Source organism: Miniopterus schreibersii, assembly GCF_964146895.1.
Source record: "Miniopterus schreibersii genome assembly, chromosome: 6".
Taxonomy (NCBI): domain Eukaryota; kingdom Metazoa; phylum Chordata; class Mammalia; order Chiroptera; family Miniopteridae; genus Miniopterus; species Miniopterus schreibersii.
This window is the reverse complement of record NC_138107.1, coordinates 13,679,418-13,698,148: the sequence shown is the minus strand read 5'-3', so window position 1 is coordinate 13,698,148 and position 18,731 is coordinate 13,679,418. Positions and strand designations below refer to the sequence as shown.

At 48.2% G+C, this 18,731-nt stretch overlaps 2 protein-coding genes across 2 annotated transcripts in view; one reads left to right on the top strand and one right to left on the bottom strand.

Moving 5' to 3' along the window:
- The window catches only part of CUL7 (cullin 7), a 98,321-nt gene that overhangs the window by 2,746 nt on the left and 76,844 nt on the right, over positions 1-18,731 (top strand). The gene's annotated exons all lie outside the window — the stretch shown is intronic.
- The window catches only part of PTK7 (protein tyrosine kinase 7 (inactive)), a 59,498-nt gene continuing 44,596 nt past the window's right edge, over positions 3,830-18,731 (bottom strand). Inside the window, exons 13-20 of the mRNA XM_081139752.1 lie at positions 18,604-18,731; positions 17,269-17,472; positions 16,290-16,445; positions 15,418-15,650; positions 14,456-14,536; positions 6,449-6,600; positions 5,482-5,660; positions 3,830-4,794 (exon numbers count right to left, since the gene is read on the bottom strand). Of these exons, the coding sequence (XP_080995878.1) occupies positions 4,634-4,794; positions 5,482-5,660; positions 6,449-6,600; positions 14,456-14,536; positions 15,418-15,650; positions 16,290-16,445; positions 17,269-17,472; positions 18,604-18,731 (1,294 nt within the window). The 3' untranslated portion in view covers positions 3,830-4,633. The remainder of the gene's footprint in view (positions 4,795-5,481; positions 5,661-6,448; positions 6,601-14,455; positions 14,537-15,417; positions 15,651-16,289; positions 16,446-17,268; positions 17,473-18,603) is intronic.

Sequence of the window (18,731 nt, the reverse complement as noted above, 5' to 3'; positions counted from 1 at the left end):
GGGTTGAACCATATAAAATTGCCTTTTATAGGTCAAGAAGGTGGGATAGTGTCATTCATATGGTTCAAAGTGTGTGTACTAGGTGATAATGTCAACTGTGTATCTTAGTCCCAAAACTGAGAAATACTGAAATAAAGTATGTTTGTGTTTTTGTGATATGTGTGTATGTATGCATACACATACATATAAATATTAAAAACATGGACTCATTCACCAGACCCCTAAATAAAGGAATTAAGAGCCCTCCTGTTCCCCATTTCCCAATAGTTTTAAAGTCTCTTTTCCTAATTTAGTCTATACAACAGGTAGTTAAACATATGGAATGTGTCAGTTCAAGAGGAAGAACAGGTCAAATAGATAAATAGATTCCAGAAGGGCTTTGGGGGCCACAGATGGTGCTTGGGACTGCAAACTGTCTGAGCCGCAGTTTTACAACCAGAGCCCTGCGGTCCATTCCTGCCTGGCTTCTAAAGACTTTTCTGTGCAAGACCCCTAGTTTAGACACCCTCCACAGTGGCAACCCAGAAGACAACTGCTGCCTGCCACATCCACTGGGTAGCAACAGTTCTCAGCTTTCTTTCAAATAGGCTGCCCTCTCCCTGATTTCACCCAACCCCTGGGCCATTGCACACCAATGTTAGTACCACAGGCCCTTCACCTGCTTGGGATGGCTTCATCTTCATAGCCCTTTGTCACCACTGGGCAGTGGGGACCTATACCTACACTAAAACTGTTGGTTGATGTGGAGAAAGTCAAAATCAAAAACGTTCATAGATGTGTTTTATTTTTCAATTACAGTTTACATTCAATATTATTTTTCGTTTCAGGTGTACAGCATAGTGGTTAGACAATCATATACTTTACATCATGGTCCTCCCAAATAGATGTGTTTTGTTTGGATTATATAATATTTTAATATCAGATTTTACATAAAAATCTGAATATCCAGCCTGTCTCAAATAATTTGAAGTTTTAGCAACTCCAGGTCGACGTGCCCACAGGAGCATTACAGCCTAGAGCTGAGCTGAATGGTAGCCATGAAAGAGGCATCTGCTCTCAGGCTCACTATAGACCACACAGCCCACTGAGCTCAGATAAGTCCCCTGTCTGGCCTCTCCGGAATGTGAGTTTGGTGCTTCTCTGATAAGGCCAAAATCACAGTAGTCCCCTGGAGGATAGGAGCTCACATCCACCCCAGACCATGAAGCACCTCCAGAAGGGCACCAGAATTCCAGCCAGATCCCTTCATACCACACTGGAACACCCCGCTCTGATTTTTATCACTCAGAACAAAAATTAAGAGTGCTTTAAAAAATGTCATGAAAAATTACTGCCACTCTAGAGCTTTTCACTTAGAGTTAACCTTAACACTTGTATTCTTCACACAGAAGAAAAGAGGTGTCAATTGTGATGGCAGCATTAGAGGGAATGGAAAGGAAAAGAGGTCGTCAGTCAGTGTGCCTAGGAAAAGTCTGGAAAGCCATGCCCCAGACACTAATGTTTACCACTGGAGAGGACAAGAGGGACTAGCAGAGTGTGTCCCTTGCATTAGACAAGTCTGTACCACCTGACTTCTTCCATGATCAGAATTACTTTTATACAATTTTTTTCTCTTAAAACTAAGCAAAGATAGAAACGGGAAAGGTAGAATAAGTGGATTTTGGTGACAGGCTGCATAGGGAGGAGGTACAAAGAGAGGAGGACTCATGAGGGATCGAGATTTTAAATAAGGGTGACTATTCTCCAAACAGTGGTACCATTAATGGAAAGAGAGAACTTGGCTGGAGGAACAAGTTTGGGAGAGAAATTCCGTTTGGGTCCAGGGAAACAAGCAGAGGACAATGTCTTGTAAGAAACGGGGAGTGTGTGAGGTAGACACTGGAACTGCAGCTAATGCTTTGAGAACTGTCCACACTAAGGGCCAATTAAAGTTACATGATGTGAGATGAGGGGAGAATGTAGAGAGAGGAAGGCCAGGGTCAGAAATCGGAAAATAGCCTTCACTGGGGCAGGCAGAAGGAGGAAGCCTCAGCCAGGGTTGGAGAAGGCCTAGTCAGAGAAGGTAGACATGGCATACCACCACCAAAGTCAAGAGAGGAAAGTCTGGAAAGGCAGATGTGGCCAGCAATGTTAGCCACTGCTGAATGGTCAAGAAAGACCAGGAGTGAGAAAAGGATTAGTGATCAATGGCCTTCTCAATACTTCTGAGTGCATTTTTACATGGCAATCAGTGGGGATTTAGGTTTTTGCTCCCAATTCTTCACACCCTGTGTTGGAATTAGACATCCACATCCTTTGCCATGTCACTTTGCAGAACCTACTACTGCTTCTGGGTTTCGGCATGTGATGTGCTTTGGCCAATAAAATGTTAATGGACTTGTGGCTTTAAATGTGCTTACATGACCTGGCTTGATCTCTTGTGCTCCTGCTACTACATGAGAACATGCTCTGGGACCAGCAGGGTAGACCCAAACCAGTCCTACAGCCTAGAGCCAAGCCCAGCTGAACTCCGCTAGGTCCAACCAAGATCAACTGAACCTTAACAACCTTCAGATCCATGAGGGAGAAAAATGAATTGTTGTTGTAAGTGACTGAGATTTGGGGGGTTATTAAGCAGGATCACCATCCAATAGAGGACTAACAACATAACCCAGTATACACAAACGTATCAAATATTACCAAAAAAATTTGTAAAAGATAGTTTCTATCATGTTTCATATTTTTAAAATGCTAGTTGTAACACACAGCTTGAAAAACACTGCTCTAGGGCCCACTTGGTTGAGTGTCGTCCCATGCACCAAGAGGTCACCAGTTAAGTCCCGGTCAGAGCACATGCCTGGGGATGTATGGGCTCAATCCCCAGTAGGGGGCGTGCAGGAGGCAGCTGATGGATGTTTTTCTCTCTCTCCCTCTTCCTTCCTCTCTCTTTAAAATCAACAGAAACTATTTTTTTAAAAGGAACATGGGCCTTACCAAAAAAACACCCCCCAAAAAACACTGCTCTAGAGAAATTGTTCTTGGGTTTTTTTTTTTCACTCCAACACACCTGTGGGATGTAACACACTGTACATCAACAAACAAGTGGCTCAATTACTAGCTGTGAGACCTTGGGGAAACTGTCTGGCCTCCCTGAGCCTGTTTCCTGATCTGTGAAATGTGAACAATAACATCTGGCTATCAGCAGTTGCAAATTAAATGAGATGATGCATGTTAAGTACGTAGCGAAGTGACTGGCATTTTCATTACTGAGGAGTGTGGTGAGGAACAGAATGAACTAGAACAATTTCAGAGTTAAGGACTTGTTTCTTTAGGATGGGGAACTGGGCTGAAGTTACTGACTGGAAGTAAGGAACAATATAACTGATGACACAGGTCTATGTAAAGACGAGGCAGGAATCAAATCAGCTGAGGGCCCTGGAGTAATGAGAAATCGAGCATCCCCTTTGCTCACTGCTATCCACTCCATCTCCCTCCTAGAGTCGTAAAGGGATTCAAAGACCTGAATCTGTCATTACTTACTCCTCCAACCCTACTCTAACTTGTCCGCCCTCACACTTCCACCCTCCCCACCTGAGCATGAGGACTAGGACAACCAGCAGAGTAAGTAGTTGGCAGTCAGAGAGCAACACAGGGTCCCATGGACAAGAGGTGGCCTTGCCTTCTGAGCCCACGTTCTCAACTGCTCCACAAACCAGAGAGAAGAACCAGTGTCTGCCAGTTATTCCTGTCCAAGCCTCACCAGACTCCATGAAGGCACATGGGCCCCTTCTGATAAGTGAGGGAAGATGGGACATGATTCATGGGCAACGGCAGAAAATGAGCATCAGAAGCAGGTTGTAAAAAAGGCTTCTTTATTGAGAGCAGCGAGTGTAAAAAAAAACAAAACAAACAAACAACAATAAAGGTGTGAGGCAGGGGTGGCCCCCCTGTCCCCATCTCCTCCAGGGCACACCCCTCCCTTCCATGCCCACCCACCCCACGCTGCAAGTACATACAAAAGCCGCCCATGGTGCATACAAAAAGGGCGGGTTATATAGTGTCAAAAGCTCCTGAAACTCCTTCATCTGCCAGGCACTTAGGATGAGGAAAGGAGAGAAGGGTGGGGAGGAGGCCTGGGTCTGGGTCAGCGTGCACAAGTCCATGCGGAGAGGATGCACTGGCTGTGTCTGGCACGGACCCCGAGGTGAGCCCCGTAGGCCAGAACTACCCAGGAATTTGAGTATATTAGGGAACGCCCCTCAAACCCAGCTCATCTGCAGCCTAGCCCTCCCCGCGCAAAGTTAGCAGGTGAGTGGCAGAACTAGACCTGGTCAAGGGGCAGAGACCCAGGCCAGAAATTGGGGTTACCTGAGGCACCCACACTGTCCCTGATGGGAGGAGGGGTGGCAGAAAAAGCTGCCCAGCCCAAGGCCCTAGTCACCAGTCTGGGTCCGAATCAGCCTCCCCAAGGGCTGAGGGTGAGAAAGAGGAGGAGATCCCAGGCCCTGCCCAAACCTCAGCAGTGCCTATGGTGCCAGGGCGGGGCCCGTAGGCCAAGGAGGACAGGGATCTTGCCCATCATGCTGCAGGCACCCGTCAAGAGGTCCTCCCCTGCCCATGCCATCCTGAGGCACAGCCTGCCTGGGCTCCCTCCTCATGGCTTGCTGTCTGCAGGGCTGTCTCCCAGGGTGTTGGCAATCTCACTGAAGGAGGGCCTGTCCTTGGGGCTGAGGGCCCAGCAGCGTTGCATCAGCCGGTAGAGCTTGGAAGGGCAGCCCTCAGGCTGTGGGAGTCTGGCCTTCCCAGCCTGCAAGTCTGCAGAAAATGGTGGGAGGAGTATTAGTCAAACTTTTAACCACCTGTTCAACAATGTGTGGAGCCTGCAGTTCCCATAAGCAGCCATTGGAGGGCAACCTGGGGTGGGGGTCACTGGCCAGGGGTGGGTGGGCACCGACTCAGGGAGTACACTGGAAGTATCTTGCAACCAAAGGGGTAACTCCCCTGGCCCCAGCTCCGTCAGGCTAGTGGGGGCAAGGTCCACACAGCACAGGAGGCAACCAATGCATGGGGGCTGAAGTGGGGTCAACAGGCAGCTATCAGTGGCTAGAGTGGACACTACGGGCAAGGGCTCTTTACCAACCAGTATGAAAGTGTTTCAGCCCAGCCGGGCATGGCTCAGCGCTTGAGCGTTGACCTAGGATCCCGGCGATCAGGGTTCGATTCCCGGTCAGGGCACATGCCCGGGTTGTGGGCTCGATCAATGACTCTCTCATCATTGATGTTTCTATCTCTCTCTCTCCCTCGTCTTTCCTCTCTTTGAAATCAATAAAGATATATTAAAAAAAAAAAAAAAGTGTTTCAGTATTTCAACTGGGGTGGCCATATCTGTGTACCTGCTATAACCAGCCCTGAGGGAGGCAGGCTGAGCTGGCCCTGGGACCTTGAGCAAACTCTCCACCTGGAAAACACGTGGAATGATCCCTTGGAAACAAAGCTACCTACCTGCCAGCACCTCATCATCGGCCTGCCCACCATGGGGCATCTCTCCATGGGTAAACACTTCCCACATCAGCACTCCGAAGGCCCAGACATCAGACTTGGTGGAGAAGTCACCCTCCAGGATGGCCTCAGGGGACATCCAGCGCAGAGGCACCCAAGCCTGGCGGAAGTGGTAGTACTCACTGCAGAAGAAAACCACACGTGGGGGTGAAGGTGGGGCCTCTGCGGCTCATGGGGTAGGGTAGGGTGGATCTGGGTGAGGGACACATCCTTCATCCCAGGCCTGTGCCTCATACCTGAGCTAGAACCCAACTTTTCTACCTCAAGGCACTCAGAGAAATTGGTAACACACGTATACTGGATGAAATTTGGAGGCACCAACATGAGGTCTCGTGGTTAAAAATTCTGTTAAGAATCAAACTTTGCCTAAATTTTAATATGAAAACAAAAAGCTAATAATCACACATACTTTCAGTATTGGTTTAAAAAGTGTGAAAAAGGAGAACACGTTAAATGGCAAGAAAATCTAAAAATCTTTAGTGATAATTCAATCATGACTAAAGCAATAATCAGATGAACTGGGGTGACTCAAGGGGAAGTTCCCAGGTGCTATATAGGGATGGGCATTCCAGATCATCTCTGGCTGCGGTGCTGAGCTTCAAGTCTTAGGCTTCAAAATAACAATTAGTGAATCTAGGAAGTTACAGAGGGAACCATACAAATAGTTGTTATATATAAACTGTTATAAAATGTAACTAGTTATTTTTAAAAGGTTTACAATTTTTTATCACTGGAGAAAACTTATGAGCAGCAAGGACCTATGCCCCAATGGCTGGGACACCTGCTGCACCTCTGGAGAGAGGAAAGAAATCTCTGCTCCTTTCCGGGCTCTTCAGCTTTAAACTAAGCAGATACTAAGCCTCCCACATCTGCCCTCCACTCCTCACCACCACGCCCCATATCGTTCTACCTGTTGTACACGTCCTTGCTGAGTCCCAGGGCCGACACCTTCACCTGTCTCTGGGCGCTGACCAGGCAGTTGCGAGCAGCCAGGTCCTTGTGCACAAAACGGTTGTTGGATAGGTGCTCCATGCCCAGGGCCACCTGCGTGCACAGGGCCACCTGAAGCAAGAAAGGGGCTGGTCAGAGCACCCAGGTCTAGGGGAGCAAAGTGACCACCCCCAACACAACCCTTGGCAGGGTCTCAAGGCCATCAGTGTGATGCTTAGGAAGCCCAAAAGCAAAGCCACAATAGCTTCAGTTTCCTTCTCTGTAAAATGGGAATGACAGTGCATGCCTCACTGGGCTGTTGGAAGAATGGAATTAAAATAAATAAAGCTCTTGGAACCACTTGGACACACAGCAGGTGCTAGATGGGTGAGTGGCACATGGGTGGGGAGAACACATAGTAACCACTTGTGAGAAATAACTGGGCAGTAATCATAGCTTATATCTTTATGGGTTGTTCCTTTTCCTTTTTACTTCAAAATTACATATTTTCTATTAATTGTATATAAAAAACAAAACAAACAAAATATGTAAAATGTGTGTGTTTTGTGTGTATGAATGCATACGAACACACGCACACAAAACACACGCATTACTGGCCGCCTCCAAAGAAAGGAGCTGGGAGCTAGAGAGAAAGTAGGACAACTTTTGCTTTATACCTTTTAAGTGGTAAACTACATGTAGGAAAGCTCATCAAATATATGTGCACTTTCACAAATAATCATGAAGCTCACACCCAGGTAACAATAACTAAGTTAAAAAAAATAAAACCAAGCACCCCAGAAACCCCTCAGGACCCCTTCATCATACATTCTCCCTCCCATCCAGAAGTAACCACTATCCTGACTTTATGGTAATAATTCCTTGGCTTTTCTTTCTGGTTTTACCATTACACTTATGTTCCTCAACAATGTAATTCAGTTTTGCCCATTTTGGAACCAGATAAAGCTGGAAGCATAAAAAATGTGTACTCTTTTGTACCGATTCTTTCATTCAGCATTGAGATTAATCTTTTTTTGGGGGGGGGGGTGTACCATTGTACTGAGTTTTCATCCTGAATACACTATAATTTATTCATTTTCATGCCAATGGATATTTGGATTTTTTTTTTCCAGCTTTGGAACAGTGCTGCTATGATCATTCTTATGGGTGTACACATGTATGAATTTCTTTAAGATTCCTAGGTGTGGGGTCATGGTCTATGAGTATCTCTAGCTCTATAAAATAATAACAAACACTTTTCCAAAGTGTAGGAGTTAAAAATTTACTTCACTGATTCCCATTTTAAATTTTTGAGCCATGTGAATACGTTATAGAAAATACCTTATAGAACATATTGAATGTAATTATAATTAAGTTATATTGACATTTTTAAAGTATATATCAATACAATGAACAAATATTAATTGAGCATCTACTATACATCATACACAGCTGGGTGCTGGTGAAATATAGCAGACTGGTAAGACAGGGCTCCCAGTGAGAGGACAGTCTAAAAGGAAGACAAGAATTATACCTGCAGAAGGCTGCCACCACCAGGGAGAAGGTGCTCCATGCTAAGCAGAGGTAAAATTGGAGCATCAGGAGAGCATGTGTAAAGACCCAAGGCCCCTAGGCCTCTGTCACCTTATCCAAACCTTGGGAGCAACAACCACTGAGGGACACAGGAGACCTGTAGTGTTTCTTTGCACATAAAAACAAAGCAATGCAAAGAGATCCCCGTGGCCTGTGGAAGATTACTTAACAAGTTATAGGACATACAGACTCATCTCAGGATCCATAAGGGGGAAGTCATCCATCACATAAATGCAGTCATAGAGAGATGAAGGTAAGAAAAGGGCCAAAAACCAGTGTCACTGATCACCAAGGAAACATAAGCCAAGACTCAATGAGATACCATTTTACACGTCTGATGGCAAAAGGTCAAAAGTCTGCCTCCACCTTATCTCTAGTGGTCAAGAAAATACATAAAATATAATACACATACGTATTAAGAGAATGAGAAAGCCAGCATGAAAACTGAATCTGGGTAAAGGGTTTGTAGGAACTCCCTGAGCTTTCCTTACACTCTTTTAAGTTTGAAGTATCAAAATAAAAACTTACCAAACACACACACAAACACACATGACCCATACGTACATTAAAAAATAACTAAGTGCGCAGCCGGGCGTGGCTCAGCGGTTGAGCATCGACCTAGGATCCAAGAGATCGGGGTTCGATTCCTGGTCAGGGCACATGCCCGGGTTGCGGGCTGCAGCCGTCACTGATGTTTCTGTCTCTCTCTCTCTCCCTCTCCCTTCCTCTCTCTGAAATCAGTAAAGATATATTTAAAAATAAACAAATAAATAAGTAAATGAATAAATAATAAAAAATAACTAAGTAAGTAAAAGCAGCCCATATGTGAACCAATAATGAGTAGGCTGTGGATTATCCAAAGGTTATGGTTAATATGACTCTATGTTCCTAAAGTTCAAAGAGGAATAAAGTGAAAGGGTGTGGTGGAGGGGCTGCTGCCAAGTTACCTAGTGCAAGGAAATCATCCCATCTGAGACTGGAACAGGAACACTTGTTGAGTACCTACTGTGTGCTGACCCCTGAGCGAGGCAGCTGTCTCTCCTATTTGCACTGTGAGGTGGGGCTCATTTTCAGCCCTGACCATGATCCCATCCAAGGCTTTATACCGAGCCTGATAACCAAAGCCTGGCTCTTTCCTTAATACCACAGCTGCCTCTCCTGGGCCACATCACTGATGTAGGGGGCACAGGAAGGGCTATCTGCTCGGCAGTGAACCCGGAGGTGGGGTATTGGCCTCAGCATGGTCGTTAAGCATCGCTGGCTGGCTCTGAGCAGCTTCACCAGCCTGACTCCTGGGGTCACAGGAAGACCAGCAGAGGAGCCAAGCCAGACACTGGGAGAGGGGTCACTCCAAAGACAGATCTTCTCAGCCTATGTGTACTGGCCAGTGACATCCCTGCTGGCGCCACTGCCTCCAATGGTTGTTAGCTAACTGTGGTCACAACCTATTAGTATGTCATGAAACAAATTTAGTGAATCTAAACCAGCATTAAAAAAATGGAACATTGCCCTGGTTGGTGTGGCTCAGTCAGTTGAGTGTCGTCACATGCACCAAAATGACCGGTCACACCGGTTCAATTCCTGGTCAGGGCACATGCCCAAGGTTGCTGGTTCAGTCCCTGGTCAGGACACAAAAGGCAACTAATCCGTGTTCCTATCCCTCTTTCTCCCTCTCCCTTCCCCTTCTCTCTAAAAACCAATAAAAACGTATTTAAAAAAAATAGAACAGAGCCCGGCCGGGCGTGGCTCAGCGGTTGAGCATCAACCTAGGATCCAGGAGATCGGGGTTTGATTCCCAGTCAGGGCACATGCCTTGGTTGTGGGCTAGGCAGCCGATCAATGACTCATCATTGATGTTTCTATCTCTCTCTCTCCCCCTCCTTTCCTCTCTCTGAAATCAATAAAGATATGTTTAAAAAAAAAAAAATAGAACAGAGAATATCAGACTGCATTACTTAGTAAGGATATCATTCATAACATTTTTTGTTTTTAAAATATATAACCATGCCAATGTTGTTGGGTTGTGATGCAAAATGTTCTTTTTTGCTACTGTGGGTCTCAGTCAAAAAAAGTTTAAAGAACAATGGTCTAAACCTGTGCTGTCCAAAACAGTAGTTCCTAGCCCCATGTGGCTATTTAAGTTAACTAAAACTTAATAAAATTAAAATTCCATTTCTCAGTGGTCCTAGCCACATTCTAAGTGCTCAGAGCCACATGGGGCTAGTGACTACCCCATTGGACAGCAGTAGATATGGAACATTTCCATCATTGCAGTAAGTTCTATTAGAAGCACTGACACAACCACCACCACCAAACTAGACCCACCTACACAGCCAACATATTGACAGACACTGCCTTTGCAGAGGCACTCGCTAAACAAAGGACACAATCAAGTGTTGGGGAAAATCTCATCTTCTTGGTGCATTTTCTTTATCAAAAGTGAAGATACAGCCCTGGCTGGTATTGCACAGTGGTTAGAGCGTCAGCCCACGCACCAAAGGGTCGCGGGTTCAATTTCCGGTCAAGGGCACATTACCTGAGTTTTGGGTTCACTTCCCACCCCCAGTCCAGACACATGCGTGAGGCAACCAGTCAATGTGTCTCTCTCACATCAATGTTTCTCTCTCTCTCTCTCTTCTCCCCCCTCTCTCCTTTCCATTCTCTCTGAAAAGCAATTGAAAAAATATCCTCAGGCCCAGCTGGCGTGCCTCAATGGCTGAGTGTAAACCTACGAACCTGCAGGTCACAGTTGGATTCCTGGTCAGAGCACATGCCCGGGTTTTGGGCTCAATCCCCAGTAGGGGGCGTGCAGGAGGCAGCCGATCAATGACTCATCATTTATATTTCTCTCTCTCTCTCCCTCTCCCTTCCTCTCTCTCTGAAATCAATAAAAACATTAAAAAGAAATAAAAAATATCCTAAGGTTAGGATTAAAAAATAGTAAGACAAAATCTCCAGATAGCTTCCAACCAAATGTGTGTAACCAGAGAGGAGATTTAAAGAAGTCAGGTGAACAGGTCTACCAGGATTACTGAGCTCTCCCTGGGTACAGAGCCCTGCACTACTGTCTCCAAGGAAAAGCAGAGGCCACACTCCCAAAACAGTCCCCAGATTGCCATCCACAGAATGCCCCAAGTGCCACTGGTAGTAAAAGGGCCAGATGACCACTGAAGGAGGCATCATAAGTGAAAAGACTCTACTTCAGGCTTCAAAACCCCAGAGCATTGTTCAGCCCTGCCTGGTTATCTGTAAATTGCAGACAAAGGCTTCTGTAATGTGCCCTCATCACACTTGTCCTTCCCCTCAGCCTCCTCTCAATCTGCTACTAGTCAAAGAAACAGAAGAGAGTGGACTTGGCATGGTGACTAACTTGCTATCGTTCCAGAGAGGCAGTGCTTCCGGAAATACTGGCTATGTGAGGACAGCAAAAGGGAATTCTGTCAGACCCAAGCCAATTAAGTGTTTCCTTACTGCTGGGCAAGCCGCCATCAGATGGCCACAGGATTAATTTTCAAATACTGTTATAAAGACCAGGCCCACCCCTTCCTTTCCAACTTGAACACTCTACAGGCTTGCTCAGGCTCTAGCTAACCCACTGTGACACTACTGTGTTCGTCTCACAATAGGCTTCCTGTGTCCTTCCACACGTCCCGGCATCTGACTGCATAAAGCACTGTCCACCAGGTGTGCTACGCTGACCCTGCTTCTCGCCCTGTCATTAGCTTGTAGGTGATCCACTGAGAAATCACAGGTTACAGTTCTCTGGCTTTAAAATCTCCATCATCTTATCAGCTACTCTAACAAGCATTACCTACAATTATGCCACCATCCAGGGATGGTGTCTGATTTCTATCACTATCCCATTGCTATCCTGAAGTCCTCCTGGGGCTCCCCCCCAACCCACCCACACCACATATGGCACCCTGGTTCCAGCTCTAGCTGGCCAGGGAGCACCCTGCCTACCACTCCACCTCCCATTAAAAACTTAACTCTTCCTCCTTCCATTCCCCCAGGACCTTTAGGTATATAAAATAACACAGCAGCTCACTAAATATTAGCACAAGAAAGTATCTACAAGTCTTAGTATATATTTCCTAGGAATTGTCGCTTTCATGGAATCCCCCAAAAGCACCATTTTTTAAACTACTGACTGATGCCCGGCCGGGCGTGGCTCAGCGGTTGAGCATTGACCTAGGATCCAGGCGATCGGGGTTCGATTCCCGGTCAGGGCACATGTCTGGGTTGCAGGCTCGATCAATGACTCTCTCATCATGGATGTTTCTCTCTCTCTCTCTCTCTCCCTCTCCTTTCCTCTCTCTGAAATCAATAAAGATATTTTAAAAAAATAAAAAATAAACTACTGACTGAGACCCACATAGGTCTCAAAACCAGTTTTGTGGGTTAACATTTCAAAACCACTGACAAGGACTCCCTGAACTTTAATGAGCTTACGAATCAGCTGAAAAGGTTGTTTGAAAAATGCAGGTCCTCAGACCCCACTTTCAGATTTTCTGATTCCCTCAGTCTGAGTAGTGAGGTATGGTCCAGAAATCTTTTTTTTTTTTTTTTTAGCAATCCCACCCCCACCAGATACAGACTACTGTCCTTAGAGAGTATGGAATCCAACTTATTGAAGTTCCGCCATCAAATTTAATATGCTCTGTCAAAAACATGTGGGAGAAGGTGGTGATGACTTTCAGTCAAATACAGTCCCTCAGGTCATGTGCCAGAGGCAACCAACTTCCTACCAGCCTATGTCCCTGTCCCAGCCACAGAAACCTACCTTGAGTCCCCTCTCCCCCGAATCCATCCCCTTCCTGCCATTCAGCTACTTCCCAACCTTGAGAACTGAACTCAAATGGCTTTCTCTACCAGGAAACCTTCTTTGTTGACCACGAGTGTCTGTCCACCTGAAGGAAGTGGACGTCTTCAACATCTTAGTTTATGCCTCTCACTAACTTTCTGTGTCATACCTGAGGTCTGTACGGCATATGCATCCTCATTTACCAAAGCACCCCCACTAAAGCCTAAGTGTCCCAACGATGCCTGGCAGTTTCCATTTTACACCCCCAAGGGCCCTCGGGGCAATGGGTGGCTCAGTAAAGACTCACTGGCTCCATGCATGTCCTGATTTGTGAGCTCTGGGGTCCTGATGTCCCACCGAGCTGGAGCAGCATGTCCTGTCTTATGGCTTCTCAGAATGAAGGCAGGGGTGAGGTGTCAAGAAGCTAGCTCTGGCTGACCTGGGGCCAGATCACCTGCTCTGTCTGGGCCTTACTAAATTCACTTGTGATGGAAGGTCAGCCTGAAGAGCACTGAGCCACTTCCCTAGAGAGATCAAGGGCAGCCAGGGTCCCACTCACCTCACTAATCAACCAGCCACACCTTTCTGAACTGCCTTGAGTCTGTTACCTGAGTCAGCCTATAAGGCAGGGAACAGTCACCTGGAAGGGCGGTAGCAGTCAATGTCTATCTACCTGCCCTGAGCTTTGATTGGGATTAATAAGGTGACTTCACTGTCAGCTTGGTGGCTCCATTTCAGAGGAAAGGGAGAAGGCTGTGGACAGGAAGAGCTGGGCTGCAGAAGGGCTCATCTGCTGTGGGCAGGGGAGCAGGCAAGCTTTCCCTTCACTGTCTCAGTCAAGGTCTGCTCCCCCATGGGGCTCCAGCCAGGGCTTGGTGCCCAGAACAACCCTCTGCCCTGAAGGTAGTAGAACAGGAAGGAAAGGCTATACAGCAACAGCCAAATTGAGAGTGAAAGCGTGAAAACCACAGTGGGTGAAACACTGGCAACCCACTCACAGAAGTTTCCATACTCGGAGCCTGAGAAACATACTCAGGGACATGCCCAGCAAAGCAGGAGCCCAAAACTCAGGCTGCTCGCTGCTGCTCCTCCACCTCCCTGCTCCCTGCTGCTCCAGCTCCCTGCTCCCCTCTGCTCCTCCACCTCCCTGCTGCTTTTCCACCTCAGGGCTCCCTGCTGCTCCTCCACCACAGCACTACCTGCTTGCACCTCTACCTCACTGCTCCCAGCTGCTCCTCCAGTTAAACACTCCCTGCTGCTCCTCTACCTCCAGGTAAACGCTCTCTACACAGGACTAATGTCCTGCTCCAGCGGCAAAAACAAAAGGCAGCTCTTCTATATGAAGACAACACAGCAATTCAAAGCCACTTTTAGGCTATGTGATTGGACAAGTCACTTAACCTCTTAAACCTCAGTTTTCTCATCCACAAAATGTAGACGGTGACACGTTAAAATGACTATTGTAATCACTGAGATAACACATGCAAAGTACGTACCATAGGGCCTGGCCCTCAAGGAGCACTCAACTAGCAGTACCTCCTACAAGAACTGCCCTTGCTCCTGGCCCACCCTGGGAACCTCTCTCCTCACCTTCTGCTTAGTGCTGAGGGGCTGTGACTTCAATTTTTCATCCTTGGTCTTAGAAATCCTCAGGAACTGTTTGAGGTCTCCCTGAGGGAAAAGCAAAAGTTTGTGTCATGTCAGAGCAAGCAGGTGCTCACAGGGTGCCTGACTGGCAGATGCTGAGAAGCCCTGACCTGAATTCCCACTCCAGCCTGCACCCGCAGCCTCTGGAAGCTGTCAGTCAGAAAGGAAGGACTGTCATATCCACCCTCAGAGGAGCCCCCAGACAGAAGATGTCAAAGCCCCTGCCCTCAAGGAGCCAAGAAGAAAAACAGCAGTCCCTACTGACCCCTGTTCTCCAGGGATTTATTACCTAATAGACATAAACAAACAGGGGGGACACCAGCATCAGAAACATACACAAAGCACTCATAAACACCTCCAATGGGAACATGAAGGATTATTCCTCCCCTTCCTGTCCAGAGCTGGGGGTTAGACAGCAGCGTTTTGAGGACTGGAGGATGTTAGGCATAGGTCAGCTGAGGAATGAAAGCAAGGGGCAGATCTGGGCATGACAACTGGGGTGGAAAGAAAAGGCTGGTGACTGGGCCAACACTGGTGCCTCACACAGGGAGGATGGGAAGGAAGGAAAGCAGGGTGACAAGCCCCAGGGAAAAAGAAAAATAACCACAGAAAACCAGAGTCGAGGAACAAGCTCTGGAAAGTATCCAGGCCGTGTGCAGAGTGAGAGGCCGGGAAGAACTTAGGACACAGGGCTGGCAGAGGGGATGCTTGTCAAAGGAGGGCAGGTGTCAAGGGGGTACAGGGGGCGAAAGGGGCGGGTGGCGCAGAGGTGGAGCATCTCAAGGTGGCAACAGCAGGCAAGGAGCAAGCCGAGGTCTCAACTAAGACCACATGAGGTTCCCATGGTTCCCTCCATTAGGACACTGCCCTGCCCAAGATACCCTGGTCCCCTGCCAGCAGCATACCAGGTCCACATACTCCAGCACCATGTAGTGGGGCTCGGCCTCTCGACACAGCCCCAGTAGCCGCACCACATTGGCATGGTTCAGCTTCCCGAACATCTCGAACTCCCTTCGGAAGTCCAGCTGCTGCTGCTCATCCCGGCTCTGCAGGCTCTTCACAAGTACCAGGGTCTCTGCCACACCCTCCTCCAAGCCCTGGGCCTTCGCCAAGAACACCTCTCCAAACTCGCTTTTCCCTGTGGGTATAGATCTGAGTCAGCCAGCTGCCTGCACCCAAGCAGGAGAAGCCACTGACTTGGGAAGGTGCCTGGCCTCTCTCTGTCACACGGTGAGGAATCTTTGCCACTCTCCACCTACCTGGACTGGGCAGTGGCCTTGTTCAGCTGTGTGACCCTGATCAAACCCTTCCCCCTCCCACCCTGGGCTTCAAGTCCCCAACAGTAAAATAAAAGGGTGGGATTAATATTCAGGGCTCTCCAAAAGATGATTTGTATGAGAATTTTAGATGGCTCATGATAAACATCTTGGCTCATGGTAAACGTCTTAATAGTTATATGTTTAATGTATGCTAAGGAAAAACTTAATTGGCACAAATCCCTAATTTCTCACTTTTTTCCCTAGAACAAAGCTAATTTTAGGTGTTTTTTTTAAAAGGAATCAATCTAAAGAAAACATCAAGTCAGTAACATACAGGAATGACAAAAGTTGTGGAGGTGGGGTGTGAACAACAGGCAATGGGGATACACTGGACTAGATCTCCCCTATGCTCCCCTCAATCTCTAAGGTTCTGGGTTTCAGAGCCACTGCTATGACACCCTCAGGACAGAATCAGTGACCTACAGTTAAGCAGGGGAATTGTGGCCAAGGCCACATACCCAGTGTGGTGATGGGCTGCAGACTGGCCCTCGGGAAGTGCATCTTATCACTCGTACTGTGGCGTTTGTTGGTGGCTGCAGGGCCGGAGCCCAAGCTGGTCAAGGCCACTTCCTCTTGAATCTCCGCTGAGGGCTGTCCATTCTGTAAAGGCCCACCTGGGAAGAAGGGGCACAGGAGAGTGTCAATCTGAGACCAGTCACCCAGGTCACCATGGGGACCTCAGTTTTCTCTACCAACCACCTAACTTCTACCAAATGGATCCAATCCCAGTGTTCCACACAAAAGGGCCAATACAGCTGATGAACTGATGGGGCTGAGGCAAGGGTGACAGGCATTCCATAGGGCGTGACCACTTATTGATGCAGCTGATTACCACCTCTGAAATGGAACCAATTGTACAAGTCTCATCTAAATCACTGGTCCCTGGATACCACATAGACATAAGGGTTTTGCTTCCACAGGGCCCTCTACATGTAAAGCACTAAACAAGCACAAAGGGGAAATCACAAGGGAGAACCAGTCCCTGTGCCTGATCACCTCAGCTTATAGGGGAGACCCAAAAATACCACTAGGGAGCTCCCAGATGGAGGAGGGAGGGTAGGAGGAGGGAAACTGACTGCCCTTGGGGGAACTCAAAGACTAATGGGGGCAGACAAGATGTGTACCAGAAACATGAATATATACACTAATCATATCTGTGGCTTAGTGCCACAGGGAGAAGGTGGGAAACATGGGAAGGTGGCACAAGAGGCTCCAATGAGGAAGTCTTAAGCCAGGTTACTCAAAAGCCAAGGCACTGGGAATCAGCCAATACCAGGCTTCCATCTGGGGTGGGAAGCTCTGCTCTGGCTGCAGGCGCAAGCGCAGGCCCCAGCCCCACGGCTGCCTGCTTCCTCCAGTGCAGTAGCTCTGACCACCGCGAGAGGGCGCTCAGCACCTGCACATGGCACCACCTCGCTCCTCCAGGGGGCCCCTCACCGTTGAGGCACTCCATCTCTGGCTCCTCGCCCTCTGGCTGCTTCTGAAGTCGCTTCGCCTTACAGCGCTTCTTGCAGTAGAACATGAGGCCCAGGACAGCAATAATGTAGGCCACTGCGGCACCCACGGACAGCCCAATGGTCTGGATCATTTTGTAGGGGGGCGGGCTGCCCGGGCCCTCTGACTCCTCCAGTACAGGCTTGTCTGAGACACACAGAGAGGTATGGGCAGGGGCTGCTAAAGCAAACCCAGCCCTACTTCTCTACCAGCCCCTCCATACCCCATACATATGACAACGTCCCAGATAGGCGATGGCCTGGTCACCAGAGAGACCTGGGGAGGGTTACCACCGTCACTGGATTTAACAAGGGCCAGGTCCTCGGGCCCCGCCCAGGTCGCAGGGCACTCTGAAGAAGTTGAAGCAGATTCCCTGGCTGGCTGTGCATCCAAACACCAGGCCAGGGGCACCACAAACCCACACTGTGTTAACAAGCTCCTTCAGTGACTTGACACGGAGTCAGGCCCTGAAGAGCAGCATCTGAGAACTTCTGGTTTAGAATCCCAGATAATGCCCAGCACAGAGCCGGTTCTTCAAGAAATTTATGTGTAGAGGGGCTCTTCTGGCCCAAGGGTGTTCAATGGCCTAGGGTCACATGTCGAAAGTTAGGGAAACTGAGAGAGAGAGAGACCCAACGGGACATGATGCAGAATCCCCCAACTCCCACATCCAACCAAGGAGCCTGTAACTTCACTGTTATCCAGTTCAAATCCCATTTTATACTTTGTCTAGAAAAACAATTCAGCTGCTAAACCAAAAAAGCTTGAGAACTTCTCATTTAAGCCATTCCCATTTTACAGATGCAGAAACAAGCCCTGAAGAGGAAATAACACCTACCTCTAAGGACATACAACTGATTAGCAGCAGGAGAGGCCAGACCCAAAACCCAAGTCCCTGACCTTAGTCAGGGCCTTTTACCTGACACATCCTCCTCTCTGGGCCTCCAGGACAAAGGAACCTTCTCTTGATGCATCCTGACCTGATCCCCTCCCCGCCCACCCAGGGAGACGTGTGGCTGCTACAGGAGACCTGAGAAAAAGCATTACAGGACAAGCGTGCCCCCACAACATGCACCCTACCCCCCAGCTCTGGAATGTTAAGTAAAGGACACCAGCTCTAAGCAAGGAAACAGACTGTGCCATGGCACAGGAGAGGGGACACAGCTGACTCCCACCCCACCACAAAAATGGTTTAAGTGCCTTCTGTGTACAAGGGGCCGATGAGTGTAAAGATGAGAATGAAGTCTGGCGGCACCACTTCCTGTCCCCAGCCCATACCCACGACGAAGAGGGGGGCCTCCGTGTGCTTGATGTTGCAGCTGTTGCCCGCAATGCAGGTGTAGCGCCCTGAGTCCTCGGGGGCCACATCATGGATCACCAGGGAGCCATTCTGGAAGATCTGCATC